At 43.3% G+C, this 18,279-nt stretch overlaps 1 protein-coding gene across 2 annotated transcripts in view; it reads left to right on the top strand.

Moving 5' to 3' along the window:
* The window catches only part of LOC124621854 (fatty-acid amide hydrolase 2-A-like), a 170,292-nt gene that overhangs the window by 50,733 nt on the left and 101,280 nt on the right, over positions 1-18,279 (top strand). For both annotated transcript variants that reach the window (XM_047147316.1, XM_047147308.1), the window contains exon 2: positions 12,555-12,762. In XM_047147316.1, coding sequence (XP_047003272.1) covers positions 12,571-12,762 — 192 coding nt within the window. In that variant the 5' untranslated portion in view covers positions 12,555-12,570. The remainder of the gene's footprint in view (positions 1-12,554; positions 12,763-18,279) is intronic.

Raw genomic sequence — 18,279 nt, 5'->3', positions numbered from 1 at the left:
TAACCAACAAGAACCTCGTTCGACTAATACAATAATATTTCTCGTCGGTCTGGGATCTGTACCACGTAGTACTGATTCAGGAAATAGAGAGGAGCCAAAGAAGAGCAGCGCTTTTCGACACAGCTTCGCTTAAAAATAGCGAAGGCGTCACGGAGATGCTCATCCAGTTCCAGTGTCAGAAGCTACAAGAGAATCGTCGTTCATCACGGTGTTGTTTACTATTAAAATTCATAGAGCGTACGTTCCTAGAACAGTCAGATGATATAATGCTTCCTCCTACGTATACATCGCGAAAAGACAATGACTGTAAAATGAGAGACAAAGGAACCTCTTCTATTCCGGTTTTCCCACAGTCCATGTTTCACTACCATAGAAAGCTGTGTTCCACATGCACATTCTCAGAAATTTCTTTCTCAAATTAAGGCCTATGTTTGATACTAGCAGGCATCTCTTGGCCAGGAATGCTTTCTTTTCCGATGCTAATCTACATTTTATGTCCTCCTTGCTCCGTCATGGGTTATTTTGCTGTATACGTAACAGAATTCCTTAACTTTATGTACTTCGTGATCAGAAGTTTTAAGTTAAGTTTCTCGCTGTTCTGATTTCTGCTGCTTCTCATTACTTTTGTCTTCCTTCGTTGTACCCTCAGTCTATATTCTATGTTCATTAGAATGTTCATTCCATTCAACAGAGCCTACAATTCATCTTCTCTTTCACTGAGGACAGCATGTCATCAGCCAATCTCATCTACATCTACATCTATACTCTGCAAACCACCGTGCACGGCAGAGGATACGTGCCATTGCACCAGTTGTTAAGGTTTCTTCCCGTTCCGCTCAAGAATGGAGCGAGGGAAGAATGATGGTTTGAATGTCTCTGTGCGTGCAATAATTACTCTAATTTTATGCTCACGGTCCCTATGTGAGAGATACATAGGGGATTGTAATGTATTCATAGAGTCATCATTTAAAGCCGGTTCTTGAAACTTTGTTTATAGACTTTCTCGGAATAGTTTAAGTCTATCTTCAAGAGTCTTCAGTATCTCTGTGACTGCCACATGTCAAACAAACCTGTGACCATTCGTGCTGCCCCTCTCTGTATTCCTTCAATATCCCCTGTTGGTCCCATTTGGTACGGGTCCCACACGCTTGAACAATGTTCTTGAACCTGTCGCAAGGGTGACTTGTAAGCTATCTCGTCTACAGACTGATTGCACTTCCCCGCTATTCTATCAATAAACAGAAGGCTACCACATACTTAACCCACTATTGAGACTATGTGATCAATCCATTTCATATTCCTACAAGGACTACAGCCAGATATTTTTATGAGCTAGACGATTCCAACAGCGACTCTTTGATATTATAGCCATAGGATATTTTTTCGTTTTGTGAATTGCACAATTTTACATTTCTGAACATTTAAAGCAAATTGCCAGTCTTTATACCACTTTGAAATCTTGTCAAGATCTGACTGATTATTTATGCAGCTTCTTTCAGACAGTACTTCATCATAGATAACTGTGCCATCTACAAAAGTCTGCGGTTATTATTAATATTGTCTGCAAGGTCGTTAATATTCAACGCGAACAGAAGGGTCCCAAACACACTTCCCTGGCGCACACCTGAAGTTACTTCTACAACTGACGGCGACTCTCCTTCGAAGATAATATGCTGCGTCCACCCTAACAAAAAGTCCTTAATCCTGTCACAATTTCACTTGATACCCCATATGTTCGTAGTTTTGTCAATAAACGTAGGTGTGGTACTGAGTCAAATGCTTTTCGGAAATCAAGGAATACTGCATCTACCTGATTGCCTTGATGAAAAGCTGTCGGTATGTAGTGTGAAAAAAGTGCAAGTCAGGTTTCACACTATCGATTTTTCGGAATCCATGCTGGCTGGCATTGAGGAGGTTATTCTGTTCAAGGTACCTCATTTTGTTTTATCTCAGACTGGGTTCTAAGATTCTGCAACAAACCGATATCAGGGATACTGGACACTGATATCATCTCACCTTGAATTTTGATACCGCTCTTGAACCTCTCGTTTATTTCTGTCACTGTTTCTTCGATGTATAGCTTGAATAGTAGGGGCGAAAGATCACATTCATGTCTTAATTCACTTTCAATCCGAACACTTAGCTCTTCGTCTTTCAGTCTTATTGTTCCCTCTTGCTTCTTCTACAAATTGTATATTACCCGTCTTTCCCTATAGCGTACCTATACTCTGCTCAGAATGTCGAACATCTCGTATCATTTTACAGTGACGAATGCTTTTTCGAGGTCGACAAATCCAATGAACCTCTCTTTATTTTTCTTCATTCTTGACTCCATTATCAACCGCAACGTTAGAAGAGCCTCTCTGGTGCCTTTACCTTTCATTAAGTCAAACTGATCTTCATGTAATAGATCCTCAATTTTCTTTTCCAATCTTCTGTGCGTTTTTCTTGTCGGCAACTTGAATGCATGAGGTGTTAAGCTGGTAGTGCCATAATTCTTGCACTTACCGGCTCTTGCTATCTTCGGAATTGTGTGGATGATGTTTTCCAAAATTCAGATAATATACCACCATACTCATACCTTGGAAACAACAACGTGAATAGTGGTTTTGTTGTCACTTCCCTCAATGATTTTAGAAATTCTGATGGAATATTATCCCTTCTGCCTTATTCGATAAGTCCTCCAAAGCTGTTTTAAATTCTGATTCTAATACTAGATCCCCTGTCTCTTCTATATCGACTCCTGTTCCATCTTGCATCACATCATCAGCAAGTCTGTCCCCTCATAGAGACCTTCTATGTACTCTTTCCACCTGTTCGCTATCTCCTCTGGTTTAACAGTGCAATTCCCATTGCAATCCCGATGTTGCCCTTGCTTTTAATTTCACCGACGGTTGTATGAACTTTTCTTTGTGCTGAGTCAGTCCTTCCGACCATCATTTCTTTTTCCGATTTTTTCACACTTTTCATGCAGCCATTTCGTCTTAGCTTTCTTGCACTTCCTATTTATTTGATTCCTAAGTGACTTGTATTTCTGTGTTCCCGAATTTCCCTAAACATTTTTGTACTTCCTTCTTTCGTCAGTTGAAGTATTTCTTCAGTTATTCATGATTTCCTCGCAGTTACGTTCCTTGTATCGATGTTTTTCTTTCTGACATCTTGATTGTCCTTTTTGGAGATATCCATTCCTTTTCAACTGATCTGCCTACGGAACTATTCGCTGTCGCAGTACCTACAACGGCAGAGAACTTCAAGAGTGTCGCTTCATTCCTCAGTAATGTCGTATCCCACTACTTTGCGCATTGATTCGTCCTGACAAGCGTCTTAAAAGTCAGCCGACTCGTCATCACTATTAAACTGTGATTTGAATCTATATCTGCTCCTGCGTATGCCTTACAGTCCGATATCTGATTTCGGGATCTCTCTCTGACCTTGACGTAATGTAACTAGAATATTTCCTTATCTCCCGGCCTTTCCCAAATGTACCTCTTTCTCTAGCTGAAATTTAATGCAGAACTCAATTAATCGTTCTCGTCTGTCATTTCTATTACTAATCCAATATTCTGTCGTAACCCTTCGCTCTACTCTTTCTCCTAGAACTGAATTCCAGTTCCCCATGACTATTACATTTTAATCTCCTTTTACGTACTGAATGATCCGTTCTTTCTCTGTCTCTTCATCTTCTGCATGTAGTCTCAACTATTGTTGGCGGTGTTGGTTTGCTGTCGATTCTGATAAGAACAACCCTATCACTGAACTGTTCTCAGTAACTCCCTCTCTGCCTCAAAGTTCTGTAATGGTCTTATTTCTTTTCATGTCATGTCTGTGAAACAAAACACTAAATTTTCCTAATTACGGTTGATACAATGACGTTAATCGAGGGCTGAAGACAGGGAACGAGTAATACAACAGAGAAAATATGATTCGCGAAATGCGTACATTCCTGCATTAACTACAATAAAACATATATTATGTTTCTTTGATGCAGTGTAGGTATCTATCACTTCAAACTGTTAGGAAACTTAAGTAGTAATCAACGAAACTGAAAACCTGCGTTTTTAAGACTGTTGATAGATGGCAAGTTCATTAGAAAGCCACGTATTTACCATTCTGCTGATTACAGTTGCTACGACGAACTGTTATTCCGAAATCAATTAGAAACATTTTTCTTGTGTCACACTCCTGAACTGTCTAGGCATATTTTAATTTTTTCTACTCGTATTTGTTGTAGCACAGGAAAATAAACCCCCAAGCCAAAAAATTTACGCTTTCTGTTTGAGAGAACACTGGAGCATTCTTAGTGATTAGAGTTTTCCATTATTTTTTTAATTTTCGAAGAACCATGCGAACCAAACCTATTAACCTATTCGGTCATGAGAAGAGTCAGTAGGTTTACAAAATATTTATTAGAATATTTATAAACAAAGAATTAAAAATTAATAAAACCGGAGAAAACGGAGATTAAACAAGTAAATAACATTGCAGAAGAAAGTTCTGGACAACTACGAGGAACTCCTGTATAGAATAGAAGTAGAGTAGTACTACGAATATTTGCGATCTATCACTCATTTTTTTCAGGTCTAGTGGAAGCCTATTGAAACTGACACCTGATGTATATTGTACAGTTTTCTGTGACAAGCGTGAGCAATTTCACGCACTTTCAATCGGCGATCCTCCATGACCATTTCGTGCACTTTTGCAATGATTTCTGGTGTAGTGATACATCTTGGCGGACTACTGCGTGGATCATCATCTAAGCTCTCCCGACCAAACTTAAACTCATTTGTCCACTTGGCAACAGTTGAATATGAAGGAGCAGTCTTCTTGTGTATTCCGGAAATCGGTATGGATGTCCTTTGTTTTCATACCTTTCTTTATGAAGTACTTAATCAATGATCGAATTTCGATTTTTTCCATCTTCGCAAATCACTACGCGGGAACAACAACAGAGTCACGTCACCGCCACACCTCTCTTCCAAGAGCACAGACGTGGCACCTTTTTACAGGCAACAGTCCAATGAATATCACGTGAACAGCCCGTCCCATTCTGGGCTAAGAATATTCTTGGCTAGTGCCAGATTGCCCCAGATTACAAAATTATAGTTGATAATAGAAAGTAAAGAAAACCAACTTTAATGTAACTTCCTATCAGATTAAGACTGAGTGCCGGACCGATACTCGAACTCGGGACCTTTGCCTTTCGCGGGTAAGTGCTCTACCATCTGAGCTGCCCAAGCACGACTCACACCCCGTCCTCACAAGTGGTAGAGCACTTGCCCGCGAAAGCCAAAGGTCCCTAGTTCGAGTCTCGGTCCGGCACACAGTTTTAATCTTCCAGGAAGTTTCATATCAGCGCACACTCCGCTGCAGATTCAAAATCTCATTCTGGAAACATCTCCCACGCTGTGGCTAAGCCATGTCTCCGCAATATCCTTTCTTCCAGGAGTGCTAGTTCTGCAAGGTTCGCAGGAGAGCTTCTGTGAAGTTTGGAAGGTAGGAGATAAGATACTGGCAGAAGTAAAGCTGTGAGCTTGGGTAGCTCATATGATGGAGCACTTGCCCGCGAAAGGCAAAGGTCCCGAGTCTCGGTCCGGCACACAGTTTTAATCTGCCAGGAAGTTTCATATCAGCGCACAATCCGCTGCAGAGTGAAAATCTCATTCTGGAAACCTTAATGTTTCAATATCAGTGCCATGGAAAACCGTTCTTATACTAATTTTATGCACAAGACCTTGAACGTAATCCTTTCAAGAAAGCCTTCCACCTAACCTGTCCTAAGTACCGGGTGATCAAAAAGTCAGTATAAATTTGAAAATTGAATAAATCAACGTATAATGTAGGTAGAGAGGTACAAATTGAGACACATGCTTGGAATGACATGGGGTTTTATTAGATCCAAAAAAATACAAACGTTCAAAAAATGTACGACAGATGGCGCTTAATCTGATCAGAATAGCAATAATTAGCATAACGAAGTAAGACAAAGCAAAGATGCTGTTCTTTACAGGAAATGCTCAATATGTCCACCATCATTCCTCAACAATAGCTGTAGTCGAGGAATAATGTTGTTAATAGCACTGTGAAGCATGTCCGGAGTTATGGTGAGGCATTGGCGTCGGACGTTGTCTTTCAGCATCCCTAGAGATGTTGGTCGATCACGACACACTTGCGACTTCAGGTAACCCCAAAGCCAACAATCGCACGGACTGAGGTCTGGGGACCTGGGAGGCCAAGCATGACGAAAGTGGCGGCTTAGCACACGATCATCACCAAACGACGCGCGTAAGAGATATTTCACGCGTCTAGCACTATGAGGTGTTTTTTTCGTTCTAATAAAACCCTATGTCATTCCAAGCACGTGTGTCAATTTTTACTTCTCTGTCTACATAATTCCGTGGTTTATCAAGTTTTCAAATTTATACCGACTTTTTGATCACCCGATATTTTAAAGTGGCAACTTCATTGATTGTTTGATCATCTTCGGACAGGACAATTTATCTTTAACAAGAGTTCCGTGTCAGGCACCCTATGTCCTGTGTTTTTTTTTCACTTGAGCACTCTTGAAAGCCTCTTGCTGATGTTACTGACTACGCTGTTGGCGACATAATTTATATTACGTTCACGTATTTCCAGTAACACTTATATCGTCTGCAAGGAGACCAACTATTGTGCCATCTGCCACGCTCAGTGACAGATCGTTGATGTACAGGGTGAAAATTAATAAAATCGACAAACAGCAGGGATGGATTCGTGACTGGAAACGGAGAAAAAGAGTTCCTATGAATATGTGTCTGAAAATGCATCGTTGCCACAGTAGATGCGGCTGACGAATGAAAGTTCCTCTGACCAAGTGCCGTGTGTCCCTTGTATATTGCAGGCTGTGTGATTGACGAAGCGTACTGTAACCAGCAGAATGGTCCTGCATTCGTGTAGTGAACAAGCGGAGATGGTGTTTGTGTGTGGCAGCACGACTATACCCAAACAAGTATCCCCACAGACGTCAACCACACTAGACAGCATTTCAAGTCCTTTTTGGGCGTTTGTGTGATCATGAATTCTTTCAGACAGACGAACGTGTAGGGAAGCGGGAGGGGACTGGTTGGTTGGTTGTTTTGGGGAAGCAGACCAGACAGCGAGGTCATCGGTCTCATCGGATTAGGGAAGGACGGGGAAGGAAGTCGGCCGTGCCCTTTCAAAGGAACCATCCCGGCATTTGCCTGGAATGATTTAGGGAAATCACGAAAAACCTAAATCAGGATGGCCGGACGCGGAATTGAACCGTCGTCCTCCCGAATGCGAGTCCAGTGTTTAACCACTGCGCCACCTCGCTCGGTCGGTCGTTTATTATCGAACACAGCACGCCAACGTTATCAATAGAACATATTTATTATAAATGCTTTTATTGTGGAGTAAATCTTCATTTGAATGTTGGGCTCCATAAGGTTCCCTTTCTGTGCAGCGACCGTGGAATATAAAATTATAAAGAATGTAGCAACCAGTCGCGATAAGATAATTTATTTATCTTGTTGCAGATCGATTTTGACTGATATCAGTCATCACCGGTGCATTTTTCTAACCGATACATGCCATAAGTAGAAGTACTGTCCTCGGCAGATTTCTATCATTTAAAACGTCGAAATCGATTTGCAACAAGATAAATAAATTATCTTTCCGCGACTGGTTGCTACATTCTTTATAATTTCGTAAATCTTCATGTTCACTGAATTTCACTAATTGTTTCACTTCATGACTTTTATGCAAAGGAATAAATGAGAATTTAATTTAATCTCAAATGAATATCTTCTCGACGTTAGTCATATCGTTGTGTCAGTCACGTTTAAATGAATTGTAGCTGAGTTTTCAGTCTTTATTTTGCAAAGAAACATGTCCTTGTGACTTCGCCGTGTATAGATAGTGTAAGCAGAACCATTGATTTAGCGTGATATTATCATATCACCGCAACAGTCCTTGAAATTTTCTAAGTCCGTCGTATTTCTCTTGGAAACCGGAGTTTATCCAGGCTGCATTCCTCTTATGTGATAGTAATTGCTTTTATGTTGGGGATCCAACGCCGCGAATCTAAACGAGGTAGTCTCTAGAGCATACGTGTTTACGTAACAAATTTCCTCTCCCTCAATAGGGACATATCTTTCATTTCAAAATAGTAGACTGAGACAACCATCGCAGTGGTACTCATCACGTGTGTTCTGATCTATAAAGACAATTAAATTACCAAATAGCCCACTCTTTCATTTTAAAGCTAACTTAATTTTGGATGCATCGAAATACACGCCATATTAAAAATCACTGCCACGTTATATCCATATTTTACCCGTCTCGTCAGTAATGGAGTTTGTTATTTATTAAGGCAGTGACATGGTCTCGTTTCAATATTTCTATAGTACGAGGATGGTTTGAAAAGTTCTCGGAATCATCACGAAAGGTCAGCGCTAGCGCAACGACCTGTTCACGTGATATTCATTAGACTGTTGCCTGTAAACAGGTGCCACGTCTGTGCTCTTGGAAGGGAGGTGTGGCGGTGACGTGACTCTGTTGTTGTTCCCGCGTAGTGATTTGCGAAGATGGAAAAAATCGAAATTCGAGCATTGATTAAGTACTTCATAAAGAAAGGTATGAAAACAAAGGACATCCATACCGATTTCCGGAATACACAAGGAGACTGCTCCTTCATATTCAACTGTTGCCAAGTGGACAAATGAGTTTAAGTTTGGTCGGGAGAGCTTAGATGATGATCCACGCAGTAGTCCGCCAAGATGTATCACTACACCAGAAATCATTGCAAAAGTGCACGAAATGGTCATGGAGGATCGCCGATTGAAAGTGCGTGAAATTGCTCACGCTTGTCAGATGTCATCTGAAAGGATATACCACATTTTAACTGAAGAATTAGAAATGAAAAAATTATCTGCAAGATGGGTGCCGCAACTCTTGACGTTGGATAAAAAACGCATGAGAATGGGCAAATCGGACCAATGTTTGGCCCGTTTTAGAAGAGACGAACAAGATTTTTTTTCTTCGGTTTGTGACCAGAGATGAAAATTGCGTGCACTACTATACCCCAGAGAAGACAAAACAACAGTCAGAGCAGTGGAAATGGTAGGGTAGGTGGTTAGTGTTTAACGTCCCGTCGACAATGAGGTCATTAGAGACGGAGCCCAAGCTCGGGTTAGGGAAGGATTGGGAAGGAAATCGGCCGTGCCATTTCAAAGGAACCATTCCGGCATTTGCCCGAAGCGATTTAGGGAAATCACGGAAAACCTAAATCAGGATGGCCAGACGCGGGGTCGAACCGTCGTCCTCCTGAATGCGAGTCCAGTGTGCTAACCACTGCGCCACCTCGCTCGGTAGCAGTGGAAATATGCTGATTCTCTGCCAAAGAAAACAAAGACAATTCCTTCTGCGGGAAAGGTCATGGCATCAGTGTTCTGGGATGCGAAGGGGATTTTGTTTGTAGATTATCTCCCCACTGGTCAAACAATTACTGGAGAATGGCTACTGTGCTAACCTCCTAGACAAATTGCAACGAAAGATCCGCGCAAAAAGGCCAGGTTTAGCAAGGAAGAAAATCATCTTGCATGAAGACAATGCGCGCTCGTACACATGTAAAGTCGACATGGCAAAATTACACGCACTGAGGTATTAATTGTTGCCACACCCGCCTTATTCACCTGATATGGCTCCGTCACACTTCCATCTCTTCCCAAAACTGAAAATTTTTCTTGCTGGACGAATATTCACTTCGAACGAAGAATTGAGAGCCGGAGTTAACTATTTTGCAGGCGTGGAGGAAACTCATTTTCGAGATGGGATCAAGGCACTGGAACATCGTTGTACCAAATGCATTAATATACAAAGAGACTAAATTGACAAAAAAAGTTTAAGTGATGAAGTATTTTTTTTTCTATTCCGTTCCGAGAAGTTTTCAAACCACCCTCATATTAAAAAGTTTCATGCTATGTGTGTTTTATTTTAACGTGTCACAATGTACCGGGTGATCAAAAAGTCAGTACAAATTTGAAAACTTAATAAACCACGGAATAATGTAGGTAGAGAGGTAAAAATTGACACACATGCTTGGAATGACATGGGGTTTTATAAGAACAAAAAAAAAAAAAAAAAAAACAAAGTTCACAAAATGTACGACAGATGGCGCTGCACAGCAAAATGTCTGTGACTGCGCATGACAATCGTGTATAAAAGGAGCTGTAATGAGAGAGAGAATCAGATGCGCCAGCAGTCGCAGCATGTTGACGTTACCTGAAAGGGCGCTTTTAGTAAAGCTGTATTATCATAATAGGGAATGTGCTAGTTCAACGTTACGATCCTATCGCCATAGGAAGGGGATTCGAACGGGTAAAGGTCCGTTGACAAATCCAGCTGTGGCGAGAATGATTTCGAAGTTCGAAGCCACGGGTTGTTTAGACGATAGGCCCCGTAGTGGTCGACCGAGCACAAGGCGTAATGCTGCTGAGACAGTCAGGAAGAAATGGAGACTAGCGGGTTCGTGTATGCACGGGGAAGTCAGCGCTCGTGCAGTCGCACGTCGCACCGGCATTCCACGCACACCTGTTTGGTTGGCACTTAGGCGTACCCTCCGATGCTATCCGTACAAAATGCATCGGCATCATGAACTGTTACCTGACTATTTAGTGAAGCCGAGGGCATTTGCGGTGTGGGCGTTTCAAAAGATGGCGGAAGATGACGATTGGTTGGGTAACGTGTTGTGGACCGATGAAGCTCATTTCACGCTCCCAGGGTCTGTCAACGCCCACAACTGCAGAGTTTGGGCTACCGAAAATCCTAGAACTGTCGTGGAAACTCCATTGCACGACGAGAAAGTCACGGTATGGGTTGGATTTACCGCATCTACCGTTATCGGGCCTTTTTTCTTCGAGGAAATGCGTGATTCTGTTTTTGTAAGTGCTACCGCGACGGGTGAGAGGTACGCCGATATGTTACCGAATCGCATCATCCCCAGCCTGGCTGATAAACACCTGCTGGAACGTACGATGTTTATGCAGGATGGCGCTCCACCCCATATTGCTAGACGCGTGAAAGATCTCTTGCGCGCGTCGTTTGGTGATGATCGTGTGCTCAGCCGCCACTTTCGTCATGCTTGGCCTCCCAGGTCCCCAGACCTCAGTCCGTGCGATTATTGGCTTTGGGGTTACCTGAAGTTGCAAGTGTATCGTGATCGACCGACATCTCTGGGGATGCTGAAAGACAACATCCGACGCCAATGCCTCACCATAACTCCGGACATGCTTTACAGTGCTGTTCACAACTTTATTCCTCGACTACAGCTATTGTTGAGGAATGATGGTGGACATATTGGTCATTCTTATAAAGAACATCATCTTTGCTTTGTCTTACTTTGTTATGCTAATTATTGCTATTCTGTCGGACATTTTCTTAACTTTTTTTGATTCTAATAAAACGCCATGTGATTCCAAGTATGTGTGTCAATTTGTACCTCTCTATCTATATTATTCCTTGATTTAATCAGTTTTCAAATTTATGCTGACTTTTTGATCACCCGGTACTTACAGCTGGCTTAAGCTCATCGACAGACAGAGATTAAAAATATAGTGACATTGACTTATATCATATGCATAACTGTTTTATGAAACATTAATGGACTACGACCATCTGGATATTGCTAGCGACGTTTGTCTGTAAGAACAGGGACACGTTTGTGACTACTCTACTTTTCAGTATCATTATAAAATTATTATGAGACAAATGAAGAGTGGAAATAGAAAATTTTGTAAGTGGATTTCAAAATTTCAAAAACGTGATGATTTTGTTGCCACTACCAGTGATCTTTTGCCCCCTTTTTCACAACGCACGTGATCTTGGCAAAACAGTTTCAGATGCATTAATTGGTATGGATAAGATTTGGAAATTTTTTTTCTGTACAGTACGTATCTCCCTCCAGCTCCTCCTCCTTCTCGTGAATAATTCATTGACATACGTAAGACCACAATGCAGTTTCGTTATTACGACTACTGGGCAAGTTCAGACTGTTACTCTTCAGTGTGTAAAATAATCGGTCTCTCCGCCAATTGTGTAAAGCGACTGACGCTGGAAAGCCAGCATTCGATTGTGCAGGCGGGACAGATTCAGTTCAAACATGTAAACATTTTTTGTTTTGGTGTTTGGAAGTTTATACGAAAGCGAGGACTAATCCGCAGAACCTTCGCACAGACAATAGTGCCTACACGAACCGCCCACTTAAACGGCCAACAGAGAACGCACCGAGCGAGGTGACGCAGTGGATAACACACTGTACTCGCATTCGGGAGGACGACGGTTCAATGCCGCGTCCGAAAATCCTGATTTAGATTTTCCGTGATTTCCCAAAATCGCTCCAGGCAAATTCCAGGATGGTTCCCTTGAAAGGGCACGGCTGATTCCTTCCCCGTCCATCCCTAATCCGATGAGACCAATGACCTCGCTGTCTGGTCTCCTCCCCCAAAACAATCCAATACAATCCAGAGAACGCATTCGCCTGATCTTCTTCCTTTCTGCAGGCAACTAGGCGCCAGGATGCTGCGAACCGCGGCGCTGCGCTGCCTCTTCTGGGCGGTGCTGGGCGTCCAATGGGCGGTGCGCGCCGTCGTCTGGGCGTGGTCGCATGCGCTGGCGCTCATGACTCCGCGTCGACGCCTCCCGCCCCCACAGGACCCGCTGCTGCTGCTGCCCGCGACCACGCTCGCCGCTCGCATACGCTCCGGGCAGGTAACCACCGACATTTATTACCACCCTCGAGGTTACGTTAACTAAGCGTTACTGGTCTCAGTGAGTCAAGCTTCATCTACTGTGAAACTTCCTGGCAGATTAAAACTGTGTTCCGGGTTGAGACTCGAACTCGGGACTTTTGCCTTTCGCGGGCAAGTGCTCTACCAACTGAACTACTCAAGCACGAATCACGCCCCGTCCTCACAGCTCCTATGGGCGCTATCATATTGAGCGCCGTTACCAGACAATCTACGAAATTTGAACGGCTTCTTTCTCGTTCTACAGCATCAGAAGCGGATAAACGTCGGCGGACTGTGATTAATCTTTCTAACAAAGCGTTGGAGGGGCCCACAGTGGCGGTGTTGGAGAAAAGTTTAAATTTTTCGCCCGCTCCCAAGAGATTTCCTGTCACAGAGTTCATATGCTCTGTAGAACAAGCAGTAAACAGCCTACCCGAGGATCAAGCAGAGGAAATAAGGCAAGAAGTGTCGCACACATTACATTGGGATCGACGACCGCGGGATAACATCTCTTCCGCAGAGAGAGCAGCCATTCGTTCCCTTAGGAATGATGATGAAGTAGTATTTTTACCAGCTAACATGGGAAACGCCACGGTTGTAATGACTCGGGATGATTATGTCATAAAAATGGATTTACTACTCAACGACCCGGCGTACAGAAGACTATCTAGTGACCCCACAGAAAGGATCAAGCGCAAGACACTTTCACTGTTAAAAAAAGAGTTCGTGTCGGAAGATTTACGTAACAAACTTCATCCTGGTGCTGCCGTTCCGGCTAGGTTGTATGGTCTGCCTAAGTTGCATAAGGAAGGGGTTCCTCTACGCCCTATTGTTAGTAATTTGGATGCACCCACTTATAACCTGGCAAAGTATCATCTGTTCTCAGTCCTTTTGTTGGCAAGTGTGGACATCATATCTCCAGTTCGGTGGATTTTATTCGACGATTGAGATTTTTGAAGCTGAGTCCTTCAAATCTGTTAGTGAGTTTTGATGTGGTATCCCTTTTTACACGAGTTGCTCTGGAAGACTCCCTTAGTTTGATCAGTGAAAAACTGGATGAAGAGCTGGTGAAGCTTTGTCGTCATTGTCCTCATGTGCTAATATATTTTTTATTTAATGGTAACATTTCTGAAGAGAATGACGGAATGGCTATGGGTAGTCCTTTATCACCCATAGTCGCCAATTTATTTATCGAGGACTTCGAGGATATGGCGCCGAGGACATCAGCTTTGCAACCAAAGTGCTTCTGGAGATATGTGGAAGTTACATGTACCTTTTCGTCTGGCCACACGGACGTGATGCTCTTAATAGATTTTTGAACCAATTCAACTGTCTTCATCCCCGCATCAAATTTACTATGGAGGTTGAAAATGATGGGATGCTTCCATTTTTAGACGTTATGGTTTATAAAAAACAGATGGTACTTTGGGACACAGTGTTCACCGAAAGCCGACGCACACAGATTGGTATCAGCATCGTAAGAGTTGTCATCCACCACAACAACGCAGTGGCGTCCTTAGGACTTTGGTATGGAGAGCATATGCCATTTCCGACGCGGACAGCTTAACTCAAGAACTTGCGCATTTGATGGCTGTTTGTAAGGAAAATGGATACTCCGAGAAGCAGATTCGTCGGGCTATTGAGTTTGGACCATCTCTCGAGGTGCATGAAGAGGAACATAGATCGGTGGCCTTTCTTCCTTATGCTGGAGGCTTATCGTTTAAGATTGGACGAATTTTAAGGAATTTTAATATTAAGACTGTGTCCCGTCCACCTTCTAAGGTTAGGGCACTACTCGGCTCTGTGAAAGATGATTTGGGGCTTAGGAAACCCGGTGTGTACAAAATTCCATGTCAACGTGGGAAAGCTTACATTGGCCGTTCGATTCGCACATTGAATGACAAGTGTGTGGAACATTGCCGTCATACGAGGCTACAACAGCCGGAAAAATCGGCAGTAGGAGGACACTGCTTAAATGAGGGACACAGCATGAAATTTGATGAAACTGTGGTAGTTGCCAACATTTTCGGTTTTTGGAACAGTATCTATAAAGAGGCATTTGAAATTAGGTTGCCGGATAATTTAATCAACAGAGACAATGGGTTTCCTCTTAGCAAGACGTGGAATCTTGTATTGTCTCGCATCAAAATTGAACATTCTTCGGTGCGGCCCTGAGTGCGATATATCGTTGCTAGCAGTGTTCCACTAAGGGTGGCGCCACCTCCTTGTCTTGGAGGGCAGCAACCGTGATGGGCGGCGCATGCGCCGTGTACTGAACGGAGGCCTATATAGGACGTCGATTTGCAGCCTGGCGCCAGTTCTCAGCGGGACTCATCAGCAGAAGCAGCATTTTCGTGAAGATGGCGACCAGTTGGATCGCCGAAATATCGAGTCAAGTTGATTTTAAGATCCGGCACCAAACCCGAAGAGACTTTGAAGACTTATTACGCCGGGAAAGCCTACGTAATCACGTAGTCTATTTTGTTGTGGTGTTAATTTTGGAAATTTGTGGTAAGGTCTTATGGGACCAAACTGCTGAGTTCATCGGTCCCTAAGCTTACAGACTACTTAATCTCGCTTACACTAACTTATGCTAAGGACAACACACACAACCATGCCCAAGAGAGGACTCGAACCTCCGACGGGGGGAGCCGTGCGAACCGTGACAAGGCGCTCAGACCGCTCGGCTACCCCGCGCGCCTACACGTGAGGCGGAAATTCCCTAGTCCTCCTGCTGATAGTCTCCAATCAACAATGCGAGATGACACAGAATGTTGTAGCAGAGAGTCTATTACCTGTTATCAGATCGCAGGTTCAGATGTGAAGGAGTTACCATGTGCTTGGTGAAAAATAAGACGATCCTCCCAAGTCGCGTACAGACATGGTCGACTGGAACCTTGACGTTTAGTATGCTGCTCTCACGTTCCCATACAGTGTAACATCGGGGAACGGTCACATCTCAATGCCCCAAAATCTGAATATTACGCGATTCGAAGAGACGGCCAAATTGAAACGCAAATTGTAACACCTGTCAAACTTTGTCGGATGGTGATAACACTGTCTCGATGGGTACGCAGCATCTCTGTGTCCTTCACACTGATCACTCAACATCTGACAATGTTCAAGCCCCTTACGTAGCCTAGAAGGCCTGGTAACAACACTAAACACGAACAATACTAATCCACAACAGTGACAGAGAATTGCAGCTCCAACTATTTACGCCCCCGCCGATGGTGTGTACGTGTAAGAAGTTACATTGACATCTGACCATGTCATGTGGGTGCTTCACTCTTTTGGCAGACAGTGTATCATACGCCCGAGGGTGATTCCATGAGTAGCCTAGGTTAGGAACTGCGTAATACCTACGCACTTTAGCCACGCATGTCTGTCATCTCACAGTCCGTGTTCCGCATGGAGCAGGCTGCTAATGGTCTGCCCATTATTTCCGTCTTCTCCTCAGTGGAGTTTACTGGGTTGTCAGATTCTCGTAAAGTGTGTGACGTTGCTCCTTGCTGAAGTGACGAATGAGATTCCACTCACCTCTCTGCCAGTGATCCCACTATGCTTTCCTCTGTGTATATACGTTTTTCTGAATTTTTATCTGGAAAATGTTAATGTTCTATCTTTAAAGTGGATGCCTGGTATGCTGCCATTGCTTCCAGAGTCATTTTACCCTCGAGTTCTTGGGTCTGCACCTTTCAATAATGGCGTGGTGTAACATTTATGTGACGTTGGCTATTACCCCATGGACAGCAGAAGCTAGAGCTATTAGGGCTTGATAGATTTGGTGTGTGTTAGTAATCGCGTTGGTCTCAGGGACATGAATACCAAGCAACTCCTTGAACATTTCAGTTAATGCGATTTTCATGGTTGTGGTGAATATCTTGCTTGATTTTCTTCATACTTACACGATCTGAAGATAGGTGGCCAGACATTAACCTACTAAAGCAAGGAGACGCATAAAAATCTTCTTTGAAGATTACGATATTTTCCAACTGTTGCTAATAATTGCAGCATATTTCTGGCTTGTCAATAAATTCGTCATATGTTTCAACGCCGACTGTGTCCAGTCTCCTACATGGAAGATAACTTCACCAAAGAGCAGAAAATGCATTGAAAGCAGCCAAGTTTTGGAAAAAGTAATATGGTGTGTCTAACATACTGACGGAAAAAACTGCAGTACCAAAAAGTAATTAATACAGAGTAAGAAAATTTCAGGAATACGTTTGTTTAGGTAACATATTTAAGTGATCAACATTGCAAGTTCACAGATTAATGTAACCGCGAGATAACGCATTAAAAATGTGAAATGCTGGTACATTAATAACCGTTTAACCACCGGAATGCTGAATGCAAGCATGAAAACGTGGATCCATTGTGTTGTACAGGTGCCAGATGTCAGTTTGTTGGACAGAGTTCCATGCCTGTTACAGTTGATAGGTCAATACAATACAGGGACGGTTAATGGCGGATCTGTCGTCCGAGGACGTAACATATGTGCTCGATTGCAGACAGGCCTGGTGATCGACCAGACCAATACAACACGTTGACACTCTGTAGAGCATGTTTGGTTATAAGAGCGGTATGTAGTTGAGCGTTATCCTGTTGGAAAACACCGCTTGGAAAGTTGTCCATGAACGGCAGCACAACACGTCGAATCATCAAATAGACGTACAAGTGAGCTGTAATGTTACTTCGTATAACCACGAGAGTGCTCCTGCTGCCATACGAAATCGCCCCCAGACGACAACTATAGATGTAGTCCAGTGTGTTTATCACGCGAACAGGTTGGTTGGAGACCCTCAACTGGCCTACTTCTAACCAACACATGGCCATCACTGGCGCCGAGACAGGACCAGCTTTCGTCAGAAAACACAACTGACCTTCATCTTGCGCTCCAATGAACTTTCGCTCGACACCACTTGTCGTAAATGACGGTTGTTTTGGGTCAGTGCAATGCACAATACAGTGCGTCTGGCTCGGAGCTGTCTTTGAAGTAACCGATATGTAACAATACGTTGTGCCACTGTGGTGCCGAATCATGCCTCAGTTGTGCTACTGGATTCGTGATTTCCTGTCAGAAAGGTCAGAGTTCGTAGTAATAGACGGAAAGTAATCGAGTAAAACAGAAGTAATATCCTGCTTTCCTCAAGGAAGTGTTGTATGGTTCAAATGGCTCTGAGCACTATGGGACTTAAGATCTGAGTCATCAGTCTCCTAGAACTTAGAACTACTTAAACCTAACTAACCTAAGGACATCACACACATCCGTGCCCGAGGCAGGATTCGAACCTGCGACCGTAGCGGTCGCGCGGTTCCAGACTGAAGTGCCTAGAACCACTTGGCCACACCGGCCGGCGAAGTGTTATAGACCCTCTATTGTTCGTAATCTATGTTAACGACATAGGAGACAATCTGAGTAGCCGTCTTAGATTGTTTGCAGATGATGCTGTCATTTACCGTCTTGTAAAGTCATCAGATGATCAAAACGACTTAC

The sequence above is a fragment of the Schistocerca americana genome, chromosome 1 (assembly GCF_021461395.2).
Source record: "Schistocerca americana isolate TAMUIC-IGC-003095 chromosome 1, iqSchAmer2.1, whole genome shotgun sequence".
NCBI classification, from domain to species: domain Eukaryota; kingdom Metazoa; phylum Arthropoda; class Insecta; order Orthoptera; family Acrididae; genus Schistocerca; species Schistocerca americana.
The sequence above is the reverse complement of the archived record's forward strand: the minus strand, read 5'-3'. Positions and strand labels throughout refer to the sequence as shown.